We start from the raw sequence: 26,382 nt of genomic DNA, 5'->3' as shown, positions 1-26,382 counted from the left end.
TCTTCTAGTTCGCTTATCCTGTCTTCTGCCTCTGTTATTCTACTGTTTGTTCCCTCCAGAGTGTTTCTGATCTCATCTATTGCATTATTCATTGTATATTGACTCTTTTTTATTTCTTCTAAGTCCTTATTAAATCTTTCTTCCATCTTCTCAATCCTTTTCTCCAGGTTATTTATCTGTAACTCCATTTTGCTTTCAAGATTTTGAATCATTTTCACCATCAAAATTTGAAATTCTTTATCAGGTAAATTCCCTATATCTTCTTCTTTTGTTTGTGTTGGTGGGCAATTATCTTGTTCCTTTACTTGCTGGGTATTTCTCTGCCTCTTCATCTTGCTTATATTGCTTTGCTTGGGGTGGCCTTTCCCTCTTCTTGCAGTTTGTGGAGTTCTCTTTATTATGTAGTTTCTTCGCTGTGTGTGGGGTTGGACGGGTGACTTGTCCGGGTTCCCTGGTTAGGGAAGCATGTGTCGGTGTTCTGGTGGGTGGAGCTGGATTTCTTCTCTCTCCTTTAGAAGACAATGGGCTGCTTTTCTGGGAGCCTGATGTCCTCTGCCAGTATTCTGAAGTTGTTTTGTGGACTTTACTCCGCGTTCAAATGTTCTTTTGATGAATTTGTGGGGGAGAGAGTGGTCTCGCCGTCTTATCCCTCCGCCATCTTGTTCCTTCCTCCCCAGAACACTGGATTCTTATATTCCACTTGGTCGTGGAGTATCTCTTCCCAGCTGCTCCAGCAAGGCGCAGCCACTGTACCTTACCTTGGACGAGGGGTATCTCCTCAAGGCCGCGCCTCCTGCTTTGAATGTGGATCAGCTCCTCTCAGCCCTCCGGTGCCCAAGCAGCCACCGCCTCCTGGACGTGGTACAGCTCCTCTCGGCCACCGCCCTAACCCTGGGCGCGGGGCAGCTCCTCTCAGCCACGATTCTGCACGTGGTCGGTTGCGCCGGAGCCGGGAGTCTCCGGCGTCTGCACCACCGGAGCTGGGGGTCTCTCGCGTAGTCCTACTTCTATACACTTTCTCCATCATGAAAATAAACAAGGAGACATCAGGGTGTTTAGTGCTGAGACTAAAAGGGAGGGTGATGTGGTAGAAAGTGCCTGAGTGCCCCTCAGTTAGGAGCTCAGAGAAGCCCTCTTAGCAGGGATCTGAGTGCATCTGCACGCATCCCCGAATGACACAGGACCGGCCGTGTGACCCTCCAGGGAGGGCATTCTGGACAGAGGGAAGCTACTGCAAGGACCCTAAGGTTAAAGACCACATTACCAATGTGGGGAGAAGAGGAAGAACATCCGGAAGTCCACAGCTCATGACCGTCTTCCCATGAGGCAAACATTTTTATTAAAGCCCAGTGTATCTGGAGTACTCTTACAATGTCCCAGCCCATCACCTGTGGAATTTTTTAGTTTGTCCTTGAGAGTGATCTGGTGAGCTCTCCGTCCTCCACCTATACTTTCTCCCTACAGGCCCTCCTCCTTGACGAGGGGCTTCCCTGGTGGCTCAAACGGTGAAGAATCTGCCTGCGATGCGGGAGACCTGGGTTCTATCCCTGGGTCGGGAAGATCCGCTGGAGAAGGGAATGGCAACCCACTCTAGTATTCTTGCCTGAAGAATTCCATGGACAGAAGAGCCTCGTGGGCTACAGTCCATGGGGTCGCAGAGAGTCGGACACAAATGAGCGACTTTCACTTTCCTAAAGGCTACCTCGTCCTCTTCTCTCTCTCCTTTCTCCTTGTTTCAACGGTACAAAAACCTGTACCACTGAACAAAATACCACCTCCCCCAGAAAGCCTTTCACAATCCTTCTAGGGAGAATGAGCAAGAACCCAGGGTCTTTTACTCCTTTTTCCTACACCTTTTCTAGCATGTCTCCGGCAGCTCCTACTTCATTCTGCCCTGGGTTGTATGCCATCTCATGTTTATACATCCCTCAGGCCAGTACATGAGGAAGACTCAAGAACAGGGCCTGGAATTTATTCCTCTCTGAGCCCTACCCCACAGCTGGGTCTGCACGGGCATCAGCGCATCCCAGAGCTTCCAGCTGGCAGAATGCCGGCATCCATTCATCCAGCATCATGAAGCATCCAACCCTGCACCAGGTCCTCGGAGGGATGGGAAGGTCCAGGCCAGCCCCTGCTCCTAAGAAGCTTAGAAATCCAAGGTAGCAAGACTAGCATCCTCGAAGTCCTACCAGAGGGCAGCGGTCTCCAAACTGGGGGGAGTACACACTGCCAGGGCACATGACAGGCCCTGAGATGCATGAAGAAAGTACAAGAAGTTCTGTTTTGTTGGAAAGCGTATTTAAAATTTAGAAATAAGCCAAAAACTTAGAAATAAAAATTGTTTTACTCTTTTTCACAATCAGGGTTTCCCTGAGCACCTCTGGGTGCTGGCAGGCACCCAGAGCCACGTGACTTGGCAGCCACAGTGCTGAGACTTGACAGTGCTAGTCCATCCGCCAGCAGTGAATCACCTCATGCTTCAGTTCAGTGTTCCAGGGTGTCATTGACATGGTTACTTTTATAAAGACAAGACCTTTCAGTAACAGAATCTTCAGTGTTTTGTAAATGAAATGGTGGAGGATTGATGTGGCCACGAAAAAATTTTGTTCCACATAGAGGCTTTTGGATTGCTCATGGCAAAGTGCTTAAAAGAATTTTTGGACTTAAAGATGAGTTATACATTTTTCTTTGACAAAAAAAAACTTATTTGTTCTAAACTTGCCAACCATTCCTGTGATAAGTAGTTTAGTAGTTTTCTGCTAATGAGTATTTTTAAAATTAGTACCTTGAAGGAATGAGTGATGTTTTAAAAATCAGAGTGAGAAAGAAGCAGCTTTACAACAGCTGTAACTGCTGCTATAAAGGGAACATTTTGAACATGTCTGTGAATATTGCATCAAGATGTGATTTGTGGCCAAAAAATGATGTCACTTATAAAAATTCCCACATCTGCACACTTACGAAACATGAAATTTCATGAGCTTCCAAATTAAGGGTTCATTTTTTTTTTTTAAATATACCTTTTGACATCAAGGAGATGGAAAACAACTTTGTGTAAATGGTGCATGGAACTGAAAAAACTAGTATCAGGAATTAGGAAGTGCAGCCATTAATATAATTTTTCTAATTTGAATGTACATTTGAGTATTTTGTTTTCCTATAACAGCCATTAAAACCAAGTGTAGATATAAACTTAAGACTAGACCTTTGAATCATGAAGTATTAAGCTGTAATTTTTAAAAAGTAAGGTATTTCCAATCACAGACTTGATGGCAAAAAGCTTTTCGAACCCTGCTAATAGATAAAACATAAAACTATATAATTTTTCTTTTATTTCAGCTTTCAAAAATATGTTTGCTCTATGATGAACAATATACTGCTACATTAGTACAAGCTACATTGGTAGCAAAATATGTATCATGTTTATTGATTGAGGTAGATGATGAAAAACACTGGAGACCACACATTAGTATGTACACTTGTATGGGCCACCTCCCTGGCATCTATTTCTTTTCTTCCGTCAAAATTCAGGGTCCCATTTTCTTTGGCCATGCCCCATGTCATTTTATGGCAGCCAGGCGTGCTGTATCAGAGAAGGCAATGGCAAGCCACTCCAGTACTCTTGCCTAGAAAATCCCATGGATGGAGGAGCCTGGTAGGCTGCAGTCCGTGGGGTCGCTAAGGGTCAGACACGACTGAGCGACTTCACTTTCACACATTGGAGAAGGAAATGGCAACCCATTCCAGTGTTCTTGCCTGGAGAATCCCAGGGACGGGGGAGCCTGGTGGGCTTCCGTCTATGGGGTCACACGGAGTCGGACACAACTGAAGTGACTTAGCAGCAGCAGTAGCAGCAGCAGGTGTGCTGTATGAGACTGATCACACCCCATCTCCAGGAGTGGTCCCTGTTTGGTTTACACCAGTCAGAGGAGCCCATTTCCCTTGGGCATTGTGGCTGACTGAGGGATGAGGCTGCCTGGTCTTCACAGAGAGGAGAAATATTTTCCAAGGGCTTCTGACCAGGAAGCCTCCTGGATTTTCTATGTACTACTAGAAGACATGTCCTGTCTTTTTCTGGACCTTGTAGCCTGAAGATATGAAGGCTGACCTGGCACTGCTGCAGTGAGTTCTTCAGCCTGGGGATGATGGCAACGTTCGGAGGAGGTCAGAATTGAGAGAATCACACAGACATGAACCCAGAACCCTAAGACAATTTGAACCTCTGAATTAATCCATGCCTGAAGTTTCCCTTGCTTTCAGTTTTTTCTTTTTTTTCCGTTATAGGAGCCAAGAAATTCCTTTTATTTTATTGGTACTTGATGAGCACTGAAGAAATGATTCTTTTGAACTGTGGTGCTGGAGAAGACTCTTGAGAGTCCCTTGGACTGCAAGGAGCTCCAACCAGTCCATCCTAAAGGAGATCAGTCCTGAATATTCATTGGAAGGACTGATGCTGAAGCTGAAACTCCAATACTTCAGCCAGCTGATGCGAAGAACTTACTCATTGGAAAAGACCCTGACCCTGGGAAAGATTGAAGGCAGAGGAGAAGGGGATGACAGAGGATGAGATGGTTGGATGGCATCACCGACTCAATGGACACAAGTTTGGGTAAACTCCAGGAGTTGGCGATGGATAGGGAGGCCTGGTGTGCTGCAGTCCATGGGGTCACAAAGAGTCGGACATGACTGAGCGACTGAACTGAACTGAACTGAACTGAAAATTGAAAAGTCCCAATCAGAGAGTAATAAATTTAGCTGAACTACACAGTAGAAACATAAATGTTCTGGAATACCACAGATGGGCCAGCTGGTTAAATTAGGACTTGTTTGTAGAGTCTGTCCTGAAGCCTAGCTGATTTTGCACTTCAGAACAAAGTTGAGTTGATGGGATGAGTTGGAGCACCTTATCTACCCAATTCCAGCAAGAGACCAACTTGCTAGAAGTTGGCAGCTCATGTTTTCTGCCTCCCGTTTGGTAACTTTACTGTGTTCGCAGACAATCAGCTTCTTCTCACCTGTTTCATTCTAAGGGGTAAATGAATTAAGCGTCCAGTGGATTCTCCCTTCCAGGGTGTGGATTGCAAGGGACAGAGCACCGGAGATGATTGGCATTTGCATGTACACTCAGATCTTGGCCACTAGGTGGCAGGAGGAGATCAGTAAACAGAGCAAAGACCTGCGTCTTTCTGGCTGTGCAGAAGGCGGCCCTTGCTCCACATTAGGGAAACCTTCACCTGCCAGCCCCTGGCCAGCTCCCCATTTTGGGGAAGTTACTAAGGAGAGAAATCATTTTCTTTCTTTCCTAGAGTCCCCTGTAAAGCAATAAGAGGTGCTGGCCCAAACAAGTGAATTCTGTGAAGCTTAATAGTGAAGGCAGCCACCGGGGATGTGTAGCCATTTCTGCTTCTTCCTCTAGCTCTCTGCCTCTCTTTCTCCATCTGCAAAGTGGGGGTCCTGGTTCTGGCCTACCCTGCCGTGACAGAGCAGGTAAGAGAACTGCCCTGAGTGCCGCAGGTGAAAGGTGTTTTTCTGGGAAGACTGGTGTCAGGGCACAATGAGTGTCCAGCCCTCTCTGAACCTTCCGGGAACAGTGAAGTGCCCTGTGATTCAGGTGACTGGTTCCTGGGATGGTCCCTAAATCCTGACCTCATTCTCTACTTAAGGAAGACAGTGACAAACCCTCGCCAGAAAGAGGTGCGTCTCGAAAAGTGCCAGAGGCAGTGGAGAAGGATGTTTCCTTTGTCGGGGGCACTCGGGTGGATGGCTTTGGAGGCAGGGGCTGTGGCTGAGACCTCAGCCTTGTTCGGACCCCACCTGATCGTCTCAACCTCAACTCCCTCCACCTGAAGGTCATGCCTGTCTCATAAACCCTCACAGGCTCAGCCAAAGTGAAAAGAAACGTTAATTCTGATTTGAACAGATTTTGTACATAACCATGTGTGGCAGTTAGAAACGGTCTCTTCCTGGTCCCTCATCTTCAATTTCTCCCTTTTCTCAGGGTGTCTTCTTGTCCTCACAGGGAAATCTGGAGTCTCTGGGCTCAGAGGAACCTCGTGGCATTTGAGGTGCGAGCGGAGGGAGCCACCTCTGGCCCGTTTCTGGTCAGCCAGCTTGGGCTTCTTTCTGCGTCAATCCTATCTCATACACATCACTGGTATTTCTTGGCATCTTAGGCTGTAAGAGAAGCAACATAACTGGGGTCACTATGTGTTTTCATTTTAATTAGTACATTCTTCTTGAGACTTTACTAAAGTTCTTCCTCTTCCCATCCTGACCCTACAAATAGCTTACACATGGTGGCTGGGAGGTGAAAATTAAACTGGAGACTTCAGAGTTACTAGGATGAAGGCCCTCCAGGAGGAGGCAGGGTGCTCAGGCCTTGACGAGTAGCATCTCTCAAGGCGTCAGGTTTTCTCTAAGAGCAGCCTCTGACTGGCTTCGCGGGAACCTAGGAAACTTGGCCTAAGAATAAATCCTTTTTTAGTTGGAGTGTTTCCTGGATTGGGCATTAGGAGAAAGTCTGGTGGTCCAAATGAAAGGAACTTGAGAAACAGAATTCAAGTGCAGACATGTCATTGATACAAACCGACTTTGGAACAAGGAGGCATTGGCGGGGTCGTGTGCTGGGAGGGTGGAGGAGGCTGCAGCAGAGTGCTGGGTCAGCTGCTGGGCCCTCGGGCATAGCCTGAGGGGCCCTGCACTGCAACCGAGTAAACTCAGGGGAACCCTGCCACTGGCCAGTTTTCAGGGATCCAGGGGACCCGGTAGCTGGCAGCAGCAAGAGCAGGGCACCCACAGGGAGGTCAGTGAGGATCCACAGCAACCCCTACAGAGAGACTGACATCAAACAGCATCACTCGCATGCTTCCAGCAAGGATGGCAGCAGCGAGGGTGTCAGGAGCATTGGGATGGCATTGGCTCAGGACGTGAAGTGGACCTGGGTTCACACCGAATTCATGCAGGCAAAACAGGGGCATGGATAGGGACTGGGACCCTCACTGTCAAGCCCCGGTTTCACCTCCCAAGACTGTTCTGAAAAACAGTCCGTTGAGGAGAAAAATGCTCCAAGCCCAAATCTCATCCCCAAGGTGACTGAGTCACTTTTCAGCAACTATTGATAACTTTTAAAAGATACACAAGATTAGAATGAAGGTGGTCATGGTGACTATAAAACCCAGAATGCATGCTAAGGGCTTTATGGTACAGCTCATCTCTTTTTAAAAAGGGCTGTTTTCCCCGCAGCTGAATCTTTCCTATGACAACAGCTATAAGTTAGACAAGGCAGAAGTGGAAGACATTGAGCCCATCGCCCACAAACGCAGAACCCCCTTGTCGATGACATCCCAAAAGAATAGGAAGCCAAGGGTCTGGGAATGGGGATACTCAGCAGCCAGGCAGGTAAAAATAACCATCGATATCTTTGCCCAACCTTTCTGCATATGAGGCCCCCTTTGAATGTGAAAAGGAGCCAAGTCCTCTCCCATGATTGTGGCTCTACTTGATTATTGATTAACTGAGAAAAATTCACAGTGACAAGTATTTACAATGACACTTAAATACCATTCAAGAAATAGTAATGCATGGAACAGTGTGAGAGACTTTCAACCTCAGGCAATGTTTGGAGGATATTAGCAGAGACTGAGTAACAGCTCCTGTAAACCCAGGGGGGGAAAGACTGAGATGTATACCCTACCCTTAAGGAATCTATTATCTAGTTTTTAAAATTGGGCCCACACAGGCTTTGACCTGGCATTAGCACAGCACTGACAGGCTGAGAGCTTTGGGACAAGGCAGGCAATTACATGGACCCTCCATCCCGAAGGTCCCCTTGCTGAATAACTGGGGACTATTGGGGTGGGGGGACAGGGCTTCCCAGGGGGCACTAGTGTAAAGAACCCACCTGCCAATGCAGAAGACATAACAAACATGGGTTCGATCCCTGGGTTGGGAAGATCTCTTGGAGGAGGGCATGGCAACCCACTCCAGTAATTCTTGCCTGGAGAATCCCATGGATGGAGGAGCCTGGTGGGCTACAGTCCACAGGGTTGCAAAGAGTCAGACACGACTGAAGCGACTTAGCATTTATGCACAGAAGGGGAGGGGAGAGGACAGGAGGTGGAAAGGGGCAGAAGGGAGGGGAGGGGGAGTGGGGGGAGGGGAGGGAAGTGGTGCCTTCATCAGTTCTGGGGCCTGACACACAGCAGCTGCTATGCTGAGCCTCCAGGGGAGCCAACAGAGTAAGATGGGACTGCCCGTTTCTCAGTGGTTCCCTACCTGAAGACCTGATTGGCATTGCCTGGTGTAGAGCTGAGACAGTTCTTTCTGTCTTCCTCACAGAAAATGGGGATTTCCTTCAGAACCTCTCCAAGGCCCAGCAGGCTTGAGAAAGGTGAACCTTGTAGACAGAAAACTTAGCCTGAAGGCAGTCTGCCTGGCTCTATTACAGGCCCAGTCCAGTGCTTTAGAAAAGAGTTCACCCTTCTTGACCTAAATGGGAAGGAAATCTAGAAAAGAGTGGATATATACATATGACTGATTCACTTTGCTATACAGCAAGAACTGACACAACATTGTAAAGCAACTATACTCCAATTAAAACAAAAGAAAACACAGGGATCACTGGGCAAGACACACTGACTTCTTGAAGAGCTGTACAACACACTGCCCCATAGTTCTGAAAGGTCATCACAGTGATACTTAAATGTTTTTTTAAAAGTTCACCTTTCTACCCAGAGATTAGTCCTCCTTCCCTGGATACTTTAGAGCTAAGTGGTTAAAGGAAAAATAAATCAGTAGCCTGATTTGATGCTCCCAGACCAGCGAGTGGTTAGACTTTGATGAGTGGGGTGGGGAGATTGAGATTGGCAAGTCTGCCCCTCCCTTCCCCCTTTCCCTTGTCCCCTTCTTCCCCCTCCCCACCCCCCTGCAAGTCCAGAAGTCCATAGGTCTCTTTTTCCAGGGGCCAGGGGTTGTCATGTGAGTGCAGGAGGGCACCCTGACTCAGCATGAGAGAACACAGTTGAGCAAACAAGAATTTTGTATTTTACAGTTGAGTTAGGGACATGGTGGCAAGAAGCAGATGTAATTGGGACATAGTCATAATAAACCACGGGTCACCAGGAAGTTGACAGGCTCCAGAGCTGGACCCAGGTAGAGAAAATTAGACCTTCCTAAAAAGCGTCTCTAAAACACACTAACACAAGCAGATAGAAACCAGGTTGCTTTACAGTAATGCCAATTCAGCAGAAATAAGGATCCTCCAGGGCAGATTATCTATGGTTAGGAGCCAGATGAGTCTGGTAACTATATACAATATTTTTCTCTTCTTTGCACTCAGGAGCACTTGGCATCCTTCATCAAGGCTATAATTACATTAGGTACCTGCAAAAGGCTTTGATAAAAGTAATGTAATTTTGTATATATCTGATCATTTGCTGATTCAGTAAGAGGTCAGAGTCTGCTACCAACGGCGGCTCTGTGAGCAGGGACTGCAGTTTAAATATCGACTACTGTTGTGCATAGTGATATCAGAGGTATGGGAAGATTGCAGAGGTCAGTCCTGCCTGCCTTTCTCCTGTCCTTCCTCTCGTTTCCTTCTCCATTTGCTGAGGGCCTCCTATGGCGGGAGAGACAAGGACAAGCTGGACACAGTCCCTGGCCTCACAATCAACTGGGGAAAGAGCAAAGATGGCCCTTGCTTAAAAAAAAAAAAACTAAATCCAATGGTTAGAAGTTGGTAAACCATGAAGATATAACAAAAACCAACTAACAGGAAACAAGGCAAAACAAAACAGTTCCTTGGCATTTTACCTGAGTATCAATGATATGGGCCCAAAGTTTTGTTTGTAAAAGGGTACAAACTGAAAGTGTTGGATAAGTGCTTGTTGGAGAAATTAACCCTGTCACAGATCCTAGTGCTAGAAAGTGCCTCTGAGATTCTCTCTTCAGCCCTTTCATTTTATAGAAGAGGAAATTGAGACTTGGGAAGGTCAGAAGGCCTTGGTCTTCACAGTGAACCAAACCTACTGGGTTCAAGTCCTAGCTCTGTCAGGGCCTCAGCTTGGAAACTCCAGGCTGTGGCTTCAGATTGCTCATTTCTGAAATGGAGAGAACATTATCTCCTTTTTATAGGACTATGGTGATTAATGATGATTAAATATATATAGAAACTCTCAGTTCAGGCATTGCTTTTTTGCAGTTACTCAATAAGTCTTAATTAAATCGAAATTGTTTAAATCCATCATCACGAAAAGAAAATTAAAAAATTAAACAATCCAACGATTCCAAATGCTGGTGAGAATGTGGATGACAGACCATGTCCATACAGTGTGGGTGAGAGTGTAAATTGTAAAACTGCTTTTGACAACTGTCTCGTATTCAGTGAAGTGGACAATGCACATGGTTTTGACCTAGATATTTCTCTATTAAGTACATGCTAAGCTCATGCACACATGCCGAGGAATGCTCAGTACAACAATGTTTGCAGTTACCTAAACTGGAAGCAACCCAATTAGCCATCAACATAACAGTAGATAAATATAGATATGTCTATATACAGGTTATGGCTTCCCAGGTGGTGCTGGTGGTAGAGAATCTGCTTGCCAGTGCAAGAGACACAAGAGATGTGGGTTCGATTCCTGGGTAGGGAAGATTCCCTGGAGAAGGGCATGGCAACCCACTCCAGTATTTTTGCCTGGAGAATCCCATGGACAGAGGAGTCTGGCGGGCTACAGTCCACAGGGTCACCAAGAGTCAGACATGACTAAAGTGACTCAGCATGCACGCACATATACAGGTTATAGAGAGAGAACTCTTCATATAACAGAGTAACATGTGGCCATGAAAATGAGTTAAGTACAGCAGCACACAGCACCGTGGGTGAACTTTACAAACATAATATCAAGAAGGAGAAGCAAGACATAAAAGAATATATGTGGTGTGATTCCATCCATTGAAAGTCAGTTCAGTTCAGTTCAGTCACTCAGTTGTGTCTGACTCTGCGACCCCATGAACCACAGCATGCCAGGCTTCCCTGTCCATCACCAACTCCCAGAGCTTGCTCAAACTCATGTCTATCGAGTCAGTGATGCCATCCAACCATCTCATCCTCTGTCATCCCCTTCTCCTGCCTTCAATCTTTTCCAGCATCAGGGTCTTTTCCAATGAATCCGTTCTTTGCATCAGGTGGCTAAATTATTGGAGTTTCAGCTTCAGCATCAGTCCTTCCAAAGAATATTCAGGACTGATTTTCTTTAGGATTGATTGGTTTGATCTCCTTGTTGTCCAAGGGACTCTCAAGAGTATTCTCCAACACCACAGTTCAAAAGCATCAATTCTTTGGTGCCTTTTTTATGGTCCAACTCTGACATCCATACATGGCTACTGGAAAAACGATAGCTTTGACTATATGGACCTTTATCGGCAAATTGATGTCTCTGCTTTTTAATACACTGTTTAGGTTTGTCATAGTTTTTCTTCCAAGGAGCAAGCATCTTTTAATTTCACAGCTGTAGTCACCATCTGCAGTGATTTTGGAGCCACCCAAAATAAAATTTGTCACTGTTTCCCCATCTATTTGTCATGAAGTGATGGGACCATATGCCATGATCTTAGCTTTTTGAATGCTAAGTTTTAAACCAGCTTTTTCACTCTCCTCTTTCACCTTCATCAAGAGGCTTTTTAGTTCCTCTTCACTTTCTGCCACTAGGGTGGTATCATCTGCATATCTAACGTTGTAGATATTTCTGCTGGCAATCTTGATTCCAGCTTGTGAGTCATCCAGCCCAGAATTTCACATGATATATTCTGCATATAAATTAAATAAGCAGGGTAACAATATACAGCCTTAATATACTCCTTTCTCAATTTTGAACCAGTCCATTGTTCCATGTCTGGTTCTAGCTGTTGCTTCTTGACCTGCATACAGATTTCTCAGGAGGCAGGTAAGGTGGTCTGGTATTTGCATCTCTTAACTTATATGCAGAGTACATCATGAGGAAAGCTGGGCTGGAAGAAGCACAGGCTGGAATCAAGATTGCCGGGAGAAATATCAATAACCTCAGATATGCAGATGACACCATCCTAATGGCAGAAAGTGAAGAGGAATTCAAAGGCCTCTTGATGAAAGTGAAAGAGGAGAGTGAAAAGGTTGGCTTGAAGCTCAACATTCAGAAAACAAAGATCATGGCATCTGGTCCCATCACTTCATGGGAAATAGATGGGGAAACAGTGGAAACAGTGTCAGACTTTATTTTTTTGGGCTCCAAAATCACTGCAGATGCTGATTGCAGCCAAGGAAATTAAAAGACGCTTACTCCTTGGAAGGAAAGTTATGACCAACCTAGATAGCATATTAAAAAGCAGAGACATTACTTTGCCAACAAAGGTCCGTCTAGTCAAGGCTCTGGTTTTTCCCTTGGTCATGTATGGATGTGAGAGTTGGACTGTGAAGAAAACTGATCGCCGAAGAATTGATGCTTTTGAACTGTGGTGCTGGAGAAGACTCTTGAGAGTCCCTTGGACTGCAAGGAGATCCAACCAGTCCATTCAAAAGGAGATCAATCCTGGGTGTTCATTGGAAGGACTGATGCTAAAGCTGAAACTCCAATACTTTGGCCACCTCGTATGAGGAGTTGACTCACTGGAAAAGACTCTGATGCTGGGAGGGATTGGGGGCAGGAGGAGAAGAGGATGATAGAGAATGAGATGGCTGGATAGCATCACCTACTCGATGGACATGAGTTTGGGTGAACTCCGGGAGTTGGTGATGGACAGGGAGACCTGGCGTGCTGTGATTCATGGGGTCGCAAAGAGTCGGACACGACTGAGCGACTGAACTGAACTGAAGGCAGGCAAAACTAAATGATAGTGTTAAGGGATGCAAACATAGGTGGAAAACTATGAAGAACAGCAAAGAAATGATTACCACACAAGTTAGGAGTGATTACTTTGAGGTGGGGAGAGGGTAAAGGTACCCCAGGAATGTGTAAGGTATTAGTAATATTTTATTTATTGACCCAGGTGTTACTTACATGGGTGTTCTTGCTCGCTTTCTCTTTTTAATATGAGTGTTCTCTTTGTAACCACTCATTAAACTGCACTGTTAACATAAACTGTCAGCTGTTCTGTGATTTTCTGTAAACAGGTTAGATTTCTCAACAAAAAGTGAAAAAAAAATATGCTGAAGAAAATGGGAGAACCACCCTCAGAGATATAGGACAAGAAAAAATGTCTTTTAAAACATTTTTAAGTACCTGTGATTCATATTGGATAAGTTGAGACATTCAAGGTTTGTAAATTTTTGTATCTGACAGAATGCAGTAGCATAAGTAGGATCACATTAAGAATTTCCAGAAGGAATTTTTCAAGCTGTCTAACATCTCATCTTCTGAGTATTTCTTGGATCCAGAAGTTAGGTAACAATGATAGATAAATTTCAATCTGGCCTAATTTCAGTATTAACATACATCTATGAAAAAGTGGAGGGGAATAACTTAAAACCTATATATGCAAACAAGTCTTATACCATTGAGACAGGAATGCAACTCTTATTGTTTACTAGGGGATCAATTAGTTTGAGAAGAACAATTTATTGACAACATGGAGTTTTTACAGGGGAAATGGGTCAAAACAGTCACTTCTTTTAGTCTGGGCCTCATGGAATTCTTTTGCCTCTGGTTTCCCCATATCAGGCCTGATTCTCTACTCAGCGGGTAAGCAGACTTGATTTTACCACTTAACCCAGAGACTTACAGGTCTGAGGGCCTGCTGGCAGTGGTTCCTGAGGTCACTGACCTTCCTGTAGCTTTTGGGCCCTCCTCTCCACTGCCCGTCCACTGGAGAAAGGCCTCCTGTGCAGCCCACGATCCCTCCCATCTTAAAGCTCCGTGTCACAACAATCCCAGTCAGTTGTCACGATAGCCCATTCACTTTACAACATCTAATTTTTTTTTTTTGCATTGAGGTGTGATTGATTTCTTTAAAAACATTTTTATTTATTTGCTTGGCTGTGCCGGGTCTTAGTTACAGCACATGGGATCTTCCATCTTAGTTGCAGCAGGCGAGATCTTTAGTTGTGGCGTGCAAACTCTTAGTTGCGGCATGTGGGATCTACTTCTCTGGCCAGGGACTGGACCCAGGCCCCCTGCTTTGGAGTGTGGAATCTTAGCCACTGTACCATGAGGGAAGTCCCTGGGGTGTAGCTGATTTACAATGTTGTGTTACTTTCTGCTGTACAGCACAGTGAATCAGTTGTACATATACACATATCCAATCTATTTTAGGTCTTTTCCCATATAGGTCATTACAGTGTATTGAGTAGAGTTCCATGGGCTATATACAGTAGGTCCTTGTTAGTTATCTATTTTCCGTTCCGTTCCGTTCCGTTCAGTCGCTCAGTCGTGTCCGCCTCTTTGCGACCCCGTGGACTGTAGCCTACCAGGCTTCTCCGTCCATGGGATTCTCCAGGCAAGAATTTTATATATAGTATATTCCAATCCCAGTCTCCCAATTTATCCCCTACCTTTACTCCCGTGGTAATTGTAAGTTTGTTTTCTATATCTATGACTCTGTTTCTGTTTCATAAATAAGTCCATTTGTACCATTTTTTTAAGATTCCACATATAAGTGATATCATATGATATTTGTCTTTCTCTGACTTGCTTCACTCAGTATGACAATCTTTAGGTCCATTCACGTCCACGACATATTTTTATGGCACAAAAAGTGAAAAAAAAAAAAAGATCCAGTTTAGACCTCATCCTTTTATTGGCTGGCAAAATTCCCACTCCCAAAATTCCAAAGGGAGTTTCACTCTCCATAGAGAATAGGAAAGCCTGACCAAAAGTAATGGGTTTGGTCAGTTCCCCATACAGGACAGGCACCCTGGGTTTATGTTCTCTTTGTTTTTTAGTTGAAATATAGTTGACCTATAATATTATGTTAGTTTTAGGTGTACTACACATAGTGATTTGATGTTTGCATATATTATGAAAGGAGGGATTGTGTTCTTTTATGGAATTATTCACTTGGCTTGGTTATTTGTTTCCCAAATACAGATTTCATGAAAATCATTTTAGTGATAAAATATGAAGGCTTCAAATTATATATTTGAGAAATGAAATAGCAAAAGAACTGTAAATGTTATGCAAATCTGTGAGGTTCAGATTTAATGCTTTCACAAAATAACCACTGTTTATAGGCCTGGACACTTCCTCCTCACATATGTTTCACAGCGATTTTGTCACCTGCTTTGGTGGCATCAGCTGTCCTTCCAGAAATGAGCACAAGCAGTCCTTAAGAGGGCAGAGAAATGTGTTTTTAAAAATGTGAACTACTCCAGGGAATGGGAAAAAGAGCAAAGGTGAGCCCTTTCCAACATGAGGAGAAGAGCTACCTTCTGAGAAGAGGGGATTGAACTATTGACCAGAATTTCTTCCCTGGTGAGAACCTGAGTGCTCTCAGGACACTTTCCTTAAACTCCATCTCCTAGAGTGGGCTGAGCCAGTTCCCAGAGCATGTCCCACAAGCACCCCTATCCTAATAGGCCACCACAAAGGACTGAACTCAGAGAAAATTTCTTCCAATGAAGGAAACACTTTCTCTTAAGATGTTTGAACCATTTGTTCATGAATAACATTCAAACTCAAATGCACCATCCTCACAGTGACTGTGGGAGTGGCTTTACGTGGTACTTTTCTATGTTACAGCCAGGGTTTGCAATAAAATAGACACAGGGCTCATACCCTGTCAGCTTGAGAACTTTAAATTACGCTTGCAAACTTTGTCAAACTGTAAAGTTTTTCCTCTGACATCTTCCTGCTTTACAGGTTTGCTCCATTTCCAGGTCTGGATTTGGCAGAGGCAAAAATCCTCTTGATATCCCTTAAGCCCTAAATCAAACCCTGTGGGGGATTTAGTATTAGACTATTCCAGAAAACTTCATGTTTGTGGACATGCCACATTACACCAGGGAGATGCCATACATTCTGAGGAGCAATGAATGGTTCCATATGGCCTTGATTTCTTTAAAGTACCACATCAATGTTTTAAACTAATTTGTATTTAAGATTCCAATCCTAGTCATTTAAAATAGATTTCCTACCAAGGGGACATGGTCACATGCTCACTTCACAAGTTTTCCCAAGATGAAAAATGGAGTATATGAACCACTTCGCCTAAGGCCATTTGCCACAGGCCAGTCAGCTGGCAGCATTGCATTCAGTCTCTCTTCATGTCTTCCTTTTCCTTAGAAGCAATTCATTCGATCTTACAATAAAATATTGAAATAGTAGTCACAAACTCAGTTCTTATTGTTGATTTTCAAAAGAAGAGCTCAGTAGTTCTTTCCTTCATTCGGCAAACAATAACCTATAAAGAGTTCAGTCTGATTCCTGTATCTTCAAGAGGCCTATGTCCCAAAATCTAGTTGGGGAGAAAAAATTAATAAGAAAGAAGTACTTTGATTTCAGATCTACTCATTTGTTTTTTATAGACTCTTGTTCCTTATTTATATTTTCAAGCTTCTCTTTTATTTCTTGAAATACATTAAGCACACTTATTTTCTGCATCTGCTTATTCCAATACACCAAATCTTCATGTATTTGACCCAACACTTTGTTTCCATCTGCTCTTACTTATGGAGGCTTGCTTTCTTGTGTTTTGTGTTTTCTGACTGTGAGCTTTTGCTCCTGAAACTTTATCTGCATCCTTTGGGGCCTAGGCTCAAGATATTACTTCAGAGAGGCATTATGTTTGCTTCTGCCAGTTGTTTGAAGGACTCCAAACTTGAACTCATTAAGATTTTAAAATTGTCTGGTATCATGAATTTGGGTCACAATTTTATATGTAGACTACACCATAGTTATGAACTCTCAAGGAAGATTTAGATATCTTTTTAAAATTTATCCAGCACCAGAATCAAGACAAACAAATTTTAGGGGTTCTCTTCTGCAAGTCAATTCCATGTGCACCTTCACTTTAGCTCTTTGGAATCCCAGTTTTATGGGTGAGGTTCTTTTTTTAATATATACATTTTTAGCTTGTATGAAATTATTTTTTTCCCAAATTTACTGAGATAACTTACATAGAAGATTGTATAGGTTTAAGATTTTCATGATTTGATTTACATATATATTGTGAAATGACTGCCACAATAAAGTTAGTTAACACATCTGTGACCTCATATAGTTACTTTTTTTTGTATGTGGTGAGAATATTTAAGATTTACTCTCTTAGCAACTTTCATGTATACAACAGTATTGTTAACTATAGTCACCAAAACTTATTCATTTTATAACTAGAAGTTTATACTCTTTGACTAACATCTTCCCATTCCCCTCATTCTCCAGCCTATAGCAACCACCAGTCTACTTTGAGTTTCTGTGAGTTTGGCTTTTTTAGCTTACACATACAAATGAGATCATACAATTTTTTTTTCTATCTGACTCATTTCACCTAGCATAGTGCCCTCAAGGTTCATCCAGGTTTTCACAATGGCATAATTTCCTTTTTTATGACTGAGTTATATTCCATTATATATATATGTATATACATATATACACATATATACATACCACGTTTCCCATGCATCTGTTGACAGATACTTAGCTTGTTTCCATGTCTTGGCTACTGTAAAATGGATGTAGGGGTGCAGATATCTTTTTGAGATAATGATTTCACTTCCTTTGGATGTATACCCAAAAGTGAGATTGCTGGATCATATGGTAATTCTATTTTTAATTTTTTGAGGAACTCCCATACTCCTATCCATAGTGATCATATTGATTTACATTGGGAGGGATTTCTTATTTTCCTCATGATCTTGCACAAGCCTGAGGCTTTATCTTCTCTCAGCCCCCGTACCTTGACAGTGTGAAAACTTATGACACTATTGTTTGACAGATTTTCTAGGAGCTTGCTCACTTCCCAGGAATCCCACTTCAACTTTGTTTTTGGTTTCTGTGGTTCTCTTTCCAGCTCAATGATTCATTGAAAAAATATTTTAAAATCTTATCCAGCTTTGGTTTTCATCAAGGGGTCTGTTCCAGTTATCTACCCACCATGTTAAGTTGAAGTGTTATAGAAACAAGGTTAGAAACGTATAACCAGGTGCTAAGCACAGCTGAAGTACAGTTTCTCAAGTATTTCTGTTGCCTTCACTTTTTATTTGGAACAAATCTCTGTCCTCAGAATACCAGACGGTAGCTGAGTGGAATAGGGATAATGGTGTGCTAGCAAACTGGCTGTCAGAAAGAAACAGAGAAGACTTGATTACGAGCATTTGCCATCTCTGGGGGTTGAATATTCCCACAGCAGTTGCCTTCAAGCTACTGGTTCAACTCAAAAAACAAGAGTCGGGAAGAGATGTGCACAGTTATTTCTCGTGCACTAGAGTGAACTAACTCTCCCTCCTGCACAAGAAGATGCCAGGCAGGGCGGCTGAGTCGAGTGCCTGGAGGTCAGTCAGGACTCACAAGTGAGGGAAGGGGCCTGATGAGGAAGCGGGGAACTGGAGAGAGTGTACCAGCTTCCTGTTGCCGTGTGGGCATTGTGCCAGTGTCACCAGATGTGAATGCTCAAGGAGAGTTAGAAATCTAGCTTTTAGGTGAAATCTTTTTAAATGTTGGCCATTGACTCACAAACTTTAAAAATATGTGAGAGAGCCAAAAAATCACCCTGAGGGGGGACAGATTTGGCCAGATATTCACCAGCTATGGACTGGTTGGGCGAGTGCTTGGGGTTATGCTTGCTTATCTAGTTCTAGCCTTATTTCTCTAGGCCAAATGGCCCATGTAAAGAAATGCTGTTAGAGAGACAGTGGAGGGTTGGGGGAAGAGCACACGCTGGATTCAGACAGACCTCAGATTTCAAATCCTGAGCCTGCTGCTTACTCTGTGATCTTGGGGAAAGTCCGTAAAACGAGAGCGGTGGTCCTTGTTTGAGTAGGTTGTTCTAGAGATAAACCTAGATGTTATGTGTAGGGAACCTGCCCCCTGTGTGGAGTTAGTTATGGCTCTGTCATCATTCTTAAGCAAAAGCCAATTAGTCACAGCTGAAGGCAAACACTGGTGTGCAGAAGACCTCTAACTCACTCTTCTCAACCTTCACTGCCTTGAAATTACCTGGAAAATATTTTAAAAATATCAGTGCCAGAGCCTCCTGTTAAAGATTCTAATTCAGTTGATTAAAAAAACCTGGTCATCATTATCTTAAAAAGTGCTCCCTTCTCCTCAGATTCCAATCCTAAAAGTTTTAGATTCATCATCTCATTTCACCTAGCCCATTCCAATAATCTTAGATAGTATTCTTTTCATTTTATGAATGAGGACCTGAGGCTCAATGGTTAATAACAGCCCAAAGTCATACAACTGGTAGGGAAGAGGGTCAGAACTTGAATTCTCAAACCCCATGCCGTTTAGCACTATTGTACATATCATATAGGGTTTTTGTGAGGCTAAAATTAAACACTGACAATAAAGTGCTTAGTTCAGGACTTGGAGCATAGTAAGTGACAAATGTTAGCTATCATCATTACCTCATAACGCCAAAACAGAGAATCCTTTCCCACTTTCTCTTGTCTATGCAATTCCATCTCAGGTAAATCTTCACCATTTTTTGGATCAACTCTTTTTCTCCCTGAAAACATACACACTTGCCCTCCAAATGAACCACAGGATAGTCACTGTAATGATCTAGGGGAGACTCTGCCAAGGTATGTCTCACCTGAAGGGGGAAAAGAGAAGGACAGAGAACAAGAACTCCAGACTCCTAAAGAGAATGGTGACGAAACCTGTCTGGATTGATGCACCAGAGGACAAGCCAAAGCCTGGTACATAGTGTTTGTATGGTAGGTACATACAAGCTCTTTGGTACATAGTGTTCAGTAAGTATGTTTTCCAGAGGAGCAGTATGCTGAGAAGTGGGGAAGCAGAGGAGGGACTGATGAGGATGTCAGACAAGAATGGGGAGCCACTGTAGACCTGAACATAGGGGCTCCTTCTTTCTTGATAGGTGGCTCAGTCAGTAAAGAGTCTGCCTGCAATGCAGGAGACCTGGGTTCAATCCATGGGTTGGGAAGATCCCCTGGAGAAGGAAATGGCAACCCACTCCAGTATTCTTGCCTGGAGAATCCCATGGACAGAGCAGCCTGGTGGGCTACAGTCCATGGTGTCACAAAGAGTCAGACATGACTGAGTGACTAACACTTTTACTTTCTTTCCAGCTAGGTCACATATTTGATTGGAGGCTGTATTGTTTGTGTTTCCTGTCTTCGTTCTTGAAATAGACACAGAAGCCAATCCAAGAGGGAAATGAGCACTTTGCTCACGGGCAGCATGCTCAGTCGCTGGTGTTTGGGCTCTGGCCTTAGAGCAAGTGTCCAGCTGCAAAGGGGCCTGGGCAGGTGGTGACTAGTGCTAGTGGTGACTCCTCGGAGAACTCTGACATCTACTATCAAACCCCCACAAATTAGGTGTTTGGGATGGTGAATTTACTTAGCTTATTCAGGTAAAAAAATTTTTTTAATGTTTGTTTCTCCAGTGATTGAATTCACAAATTGGAGTGGACAGTTACTACCTTAAATCATCTGTAGAAATAAACAAGGTATAATGAGTAGGGAAAATTTTGACCAAAAATTCTATTGCAAAGGTAATGTTGGCATTCCTTCCTGATCCACAACCATAACTTGTTCAACTTTCCTACACTAAACCGCGAAAAAATGAAGGACCAAGGAAGCCTTCAAGGGGAAGACAAAGGTCAAAGCAATTTCCGACTTAGAGGGAACAATCACTCTGAGTTTTCAAAGACTTGCCCGTAGGGACACATTACAAGTGTTAATTCTTTGGGTAGATTCACATTTACCAGTCTGTATGTTTATAGTCATTGCCCTTTGAAGTTTTGATCTTCAACTCATTTAGAAACTTACCCAACACTGTATGTACGACCTCTTCTATTTGTTTTGTACTGCTTTTAAACTCTTGAAATGCTGAACTTTAAAACGTTTCATCCTCACAGTTAAGACTGTAAAGCTTTTTGAGGAAAGTAGCTTTATTATGTCCCTACCCCCTTTAATAACCAAGAGAGTCACAATGAGCTCAATTAATCTAGGAATCTTTAATTCTTTCATTTTAGGGGGGAAGGTCCGTGGGATATGCATTCTGTTAATGAACACACACTGAACATGTTTTCATTAGTGAAATTCTAATAGCCGAGATCCCGGCCAGTGTAAACACATTGTTTCTATGTCTTGAAGACAAAAAATTGCCTGGATGTAGTGGAGAAGGAAATGGCAACCCACTCCAGTGTTCTTGCCTGGAGAATCCCAGGGACAGGAGAGCCTAGTGGGCTGCCGTCTATGGGGTCACACACAGTCGGACACGACTGAAGTGACTTGGCAGCAGGCAGCAGCAGCAGAGTAGAAAAGGGGTGATTTCTTTTATAGCATGTTAAAGTATTAAAAAGAAGCAACTGAAAGTTCTTTGGATTTTATGATGTACCACAGGGCAAAGCCTAGGTGATACGGCCTCCTGGTTCTTCGTGCAAAGTAGAAAACCAGACTCAGAGCAGTAAGTTCTACCACACCTTCCACACTGCTAGGCTATAAGCCAGATGTAAACTCAGGGCTTCTCAGCGGTGCAGGCCCATGATGAGAGGAGAGGGGCCGCACTCAGAGGAACAAGCCCAGGAAGCAGAGATCGCTCTACTCCAGACTTCCACCTCCGCACACGAAGCGCACTGCTTGCGGGCAGAGATGGCCACCCAAGAGAGGGTACAGATGGACTGGGGACATTCGGAGAAAGGGAGCAGGGAACAGATAGGGTGTTCAGTGCCAGTTAAGTGTGTTGAAATCTGCTCCGGAGCCGGTGGCCACGGAGCCTAGCCTGGCGCGGCCTCCAGGACGAAAAGAAACAGGTGGCATTGCTCCGGAGTGTGAATGAGGGAGCCGAGCCCGGGCTTACAAAAGGCAGCATTCCGCAGCGAGAATACGTTGTCTCTGTGGAGGCTTGAAACTCTCATGAAACAGCGCGCGAAACTCGCAGTCAGGCCCAAGCGGCCGTCTGCAAAGGAAGCCCGTAGCGGGGACAGCCTTGCTGTCCCGTGAGTTGCGCTCGGAGAGGCCGCGGCGCGGGCCCCGCCGCGTCCCCAAGCCGGCGCGGGCAGCCCCACGCGCCAGCCACTCAACCGAGCTGCCAGCGCAACATTCCATTTAAAAATAACACCCACGTGCGCTGGTAAACAAGCGCGCGCGCCTCCCGGAGCCGCGTGCCCGGGGCGAGCCCGTGCGGCGCGCGCCCGCCCTCCTCCCGCACGTGTCTGCCAGCTCCGCCTGCGCCGCGCTAGCGAGGCCCCATCTCCGCCCCTTCGGCTGGAAGCGCACCGCCCCGGAGTGCCGAGCCCGGCCGCACCGGGGCCCTAGAGCCCCCCCCGTTACCAGGCGTGCCCCGCAGAGTGCTCTCCCACTCTCCTCCCCTGATGCCACCTCATCGAGGCGGGACACATCGCCTCAGGTCTGCTCCTTCCCCCCGCAACCCGGTCCTCTCAAACCCTCCTCCTTTTAACTCTCCCTTCAGTCAGCACGCGAAGGATTGGCTTCTGGGTTCGCCGTCTCTCTGTCCTCTCCTCCCTTCCATCGAATTTTACTCGATTGTTTATTATTTGATGGGGGGGGCGGAGGCGGGGGGCGGGGAAGGGTGTCTGGGGCCTGGAGACGGGTGGCCGCGGCCAGTCAGAGCGCGGCATGGCTTGACGATTGAGCGGCGCAGCGAATGGCAACGCGGCGCAGAGATCCCGGGTCACGCGCTTGTGGATACAATGACATCATCTGTTTGTACGCGTCGAACTAGCTTGGTGCAGGGGCGGGGCCGCGCGTCACTTGAGTGACGGGTCCTGTGCAAAGCCCGGAGCCTGGAGTCGGGTGGATAGGCGCATTTTTGCCTACGCTGAGTTGGACCTTTTTGTGTATGGGGTTGTTGCCGAGCCCGCTCTGGACTGCTTAAGATACTTCTAGTGACTTGGAAGGATGGGGCGGGATATTTATAAATCAAAATTGATAGACTCTCGGTGTGTGTGTTGCATGTAGTGCATTCTTAGTGCTCGAATGAACGACTTGGGTACTGTCGTAGGATAAGGACGTGTGAAGATGTTTTTCTAAACCTGAAAGAGTGTCTTTATTTTTAAAAAGTTAAAAAAAAGCACAACTAGCTGCTTTGCCATCATTTAAAAATTAGACTCATTATTTCTTCATCACAGTTGTTCAGAATTTGTTCTTGCATTTAGGACTGTGGAATAATTTGCTTTTCTCCCGAGTTAGTTACACTTCTCCCTCGCTGGCCGTGAAATTCATGCAAAATGAAACACGACTGCAGTCAAGTGTCCTATGTTAAAGACTCAGTTGCAAACCTCCTGGTGCCTGACCAAATCTGAGAGCATCAGCTTATCGAAGTCCTGAGGACACCAACATCTTCGCTTGCCAGTATTTTCACGCTGAGGTAACCCTTGCCGCTTGCGGTCAGCATCTTATCTGTGGTGTTACCTGGTGTCGAGTTCTAATGGGGAACTGGACACCAGGGCGGGCCCAGAGCCTGGCGGAGCGACGGGGACCCTCCGTCGCTGGGGAGGGTGCCAGGCATGCTGTTTGGAGTCAGGAAGGCCACGCGACTGCGCTCGTCGAGCAGCTCTGCTGGCCCCCCTCCCTTGTCTCCTGAGCCAGCGCCGTGCTTTGTTGTCGTTGAGGCTCGCGGGAGGGAGGAGGAGCCGGCCGAGTCTCGGCCCCGGCGCGCGCCCTGACACTCAAGCCTGCAGCCCCGCGGAACCGGGTCGCGCAGGCGCGCGCGCGCGCACACACACACACACACGCACGCACGCGAGCACACCCCGGCCCGCCGCCCAGCCCTCCCCCTGGGCGGGGACCCGCCCGCCGTCAGCCTAGGTTGAGGCACCCTGCGTGTGTCTATAACTTTGTGTTGCTGCCTCGGCCGCTCTGCTGGTGGAAGGGAGGAGGAGGAATGTGGAAGGCGGCGGGGCGCAGGCTGACAGGCGGTTTCTCAGGCGGGCTGCGGCGGCGGCCGGAGCGCCTCTCCTCGGCCGGGGTTGCGCGCCCCCTCCTCACCGTGCCCCAGGCCCGCGCGGGATTGTGCGTCCTCCCCGCTCGTCCCTGAGGGGAAGGAACCGAGGTAGGCGCCGGAGCTGTGAGCGGGTCGACCGCCTTCCCGGCGACTCCGGATCTGCTTCTGAGCTGGGCCAGGCGCTTCCCTTTTCCCTCCCCGTGACTCGGTGTGCGCGCCCCTCTTCTCTCCCGCTAGTGTTTTTAAAGGACTTGAGTGAAGGGGGGAAACTGTCAAGATGGCAGCAGCGGGAGCAAAGAGGTGAAGAACGTGCTGGTCTGGGCTTTCTGGCGGCCCGGGAGACTTGGTGCTTCCTGACCTGTTGGAAGACTTACGTTCCGACTTGCCCCCTTCTCCCGTTCTTCACTGGGAAGGGAGTGTAGGGCACAACGCCCGCGGGAGAATAAGCCTCACAAACCCCGAAAGTGGCCGTTGCCGCTCGGCTCGACCCTTTGCAAATACCCACCGAGCTGCTTGCCCTCCTTTTTCCCGGCTTCCCTTTTTTCTGGAAGTGACAAGGGCCCGTTTGCGCTCGGACCCACGCTTGCCCTCTCAGCCCGCGGGCGGAGAGGGAAATAGGGAGCTCCCCGCGCCGTCCCCGGGCTCGAGCCCTCCGCTGGGAGCGGGTGGCAGGGGGGCGCGGAGGCAGCAGGGCCGGGGACTGGGAGAAGAGCCGAAGACGCCACAGACTTTGGCGGCGGCGTCGCGGGAAGCACTTGAGCGGGCCCGAGCGAAACATAAACAAACGCACGCACGCCCGCCCGGACTCGGGCTCGGACCGCCGCTGGGCTGCGCCAGCCCGGGCTGCTGCCCGCTTTAAAGGCGCGGCCCGCGCCCCTCCCCCGGCCCGCCCCTCCCCCTTCTTCCCCGCCCAGCCACCTAGCCCAGGAGAGACCTGCAGCTCGGGCGGCGGCGGGGGAGGGGGTGCCCCGTGCGAGCCCGTCGATTCGCTCCCGTCTCCCCAGCGGCCTGGTCGGGGGGCGGCGTCTGCTGCGCCAGGTTCGCGGGACGCACGTCTCCAGGTCTGCCTGCTCCTGGGAGGCGGGCGCGGTGCGGTCGCGAAGCGGTGGCGGCGGCGACGGCGGGCGAGGACTCGCCGAAGACTGGGTTCCAGCCCGCGATAATCAACTCTCCTTCTCTCTCCTCTCGTGCTTCCCCAGGCGGCGGCAGTAGCGGCGGCGGCGGCGCCGCCTGGGAGCCCGAGCCTTCTCGGCGCCCCCGTCCCTCCCCCGCCGCACCCCGCCCCGGCGCGAGAGGAGAGCGCGAGAGCCCGAGCCGCGGGCGGGCGGGCAGCGAAGATGGCAGAGGCGCCGGCCTCCCCGGCCCCGATCTCTCCGCTCGAAGTGGAGCTGGACCCGGAGTTCGAGCCCCAGAGCCGGCCGCGCTCCTGTACGTGGCCCCTGCAGAGGCCGGAGCTCCAGGGGAGCCCGGCCAAGCCCTCTGGGGAGGCGGCTGCTGACTCCATGATCCCCGAGGAGGAGGACGATGAAGACGACGAGGACAGTGGCGGTAGGGCCGGCTCGGCCATGGCGATCGGCGGCGGCGGTGGCGGCCCGCTGGGCTCTGGGTTGCTCCTGGAGGACTCGGCCCGGCTGCTGGCTCCTGGAGGGCAGGACCCTGGGTCCGGGCCAGTCCCCGCGGCGGGCGCGCTGAGCGGGGGATCGCAGACACCGCTGCAGCCTCAGCAGCCACTGCCACCGCCGCAGCCGGGGGCGGCTGGGGGCTCCGGGCAGCCGAGGAAATGCTCGTCGCGGAGGAACGCCTGGGGGAACCTGTCCTACGCCGACCTGATCACTCGCGCGATCGAGAGCTCCCCAGACAAACGGCTCACTCTGTCCCAGATCTATGAGTGGATGGTGCGCTGCGTGCCCTACTTCAAGGATAAGGGCGACAGCAACAGCTCTGCCGGCTGGAAGGTGCGTACCCACCTGGGGCGGGCGGCCGGACCCGCCGGGCCTCCTGCGCAGTGCGAGGCGCGTCTGCGATTCGACGGAGCGCTCCTGCGGGCGCAGGGGAGAGGGGTTGGCAGGGAGAGCCTCGGCTGTGAGGTTTTGGGCGTTCTGTGTGATCCTGGAGGAGGGGCAACTGGGGACTGCCGCGAAGGTGGCAGGATGGGGAGAGAAGGCTCCTGGGGGAACCTCAGGCATGGCCAGGTGAGGCGAGGGGTTGAGGGACACCGGAGAGGGAAGGACAGACGGACCGTAGTGTATTTGCCGGATTCCTGGGTCATCGCAGAGAAGGTAGGTCTGCGGCCAACTTTGGAGTAGAAGTCCCCCATTGT

The 26,382-nt window shown here is 47.5% G+C and overlaps 1 protein-coding gene across 4 annotated transcripts in view; it reads left to right on the top strand.

The window, feature by feature from the left end:
* The first annotated feature begins 23,897 nt into the window (after positions 1-23,897).
* Positions 23,898-26,382, top strand: part of FOXO3 (forkhead box O3) — a 123,978-nt gene continuing 121,493 nt past the window's right edge. The window contains exons 1-2 of one of the 4 annotated variants that reach the window (XM_055433354.2): positions 23,898-24,170; positions 25,262-26,017. In XM_055433354.2, the coding sequence (XP_055289329.1) occupies positions 25,400-26,017 (618 nt within the window). In that variant the 5' untranslated portion in view covers positions 23,898-24,170; positions 25,262-25,399. Of the gene's footprint in view, positions 24,171-24,642; positions 25,124-25,261; positions 26,018-26,320; positions 26,342-26,382 lie in introns of those variants that run through there. The other 3 variants (XM_088840651.1, XM_055433353.2, XM_088840648.1) reach the window with 3 other exon arrangements.

This window comes from Moschus berezovskii, chromosome 10 (assembly GCF_049115385.1).
Source record: "Moschus berezovskii isolate FMDL1 chromosome 10, NW_MosBer_1.0, whole genome shotgun sequence".
Classification (NCBI taxonomy): domain Eukaryota; kingdom Metazoa; phylum Chordata; class Mammalia; order Artiodactyla; family Moschidae; genus Moschus; species Moschus berezovskii.
The sequence above is the reverse complement of the archived record's forward strand: the minus strand, read 5'-3'. Positions and strand labels throughout refer to the sequence as shown.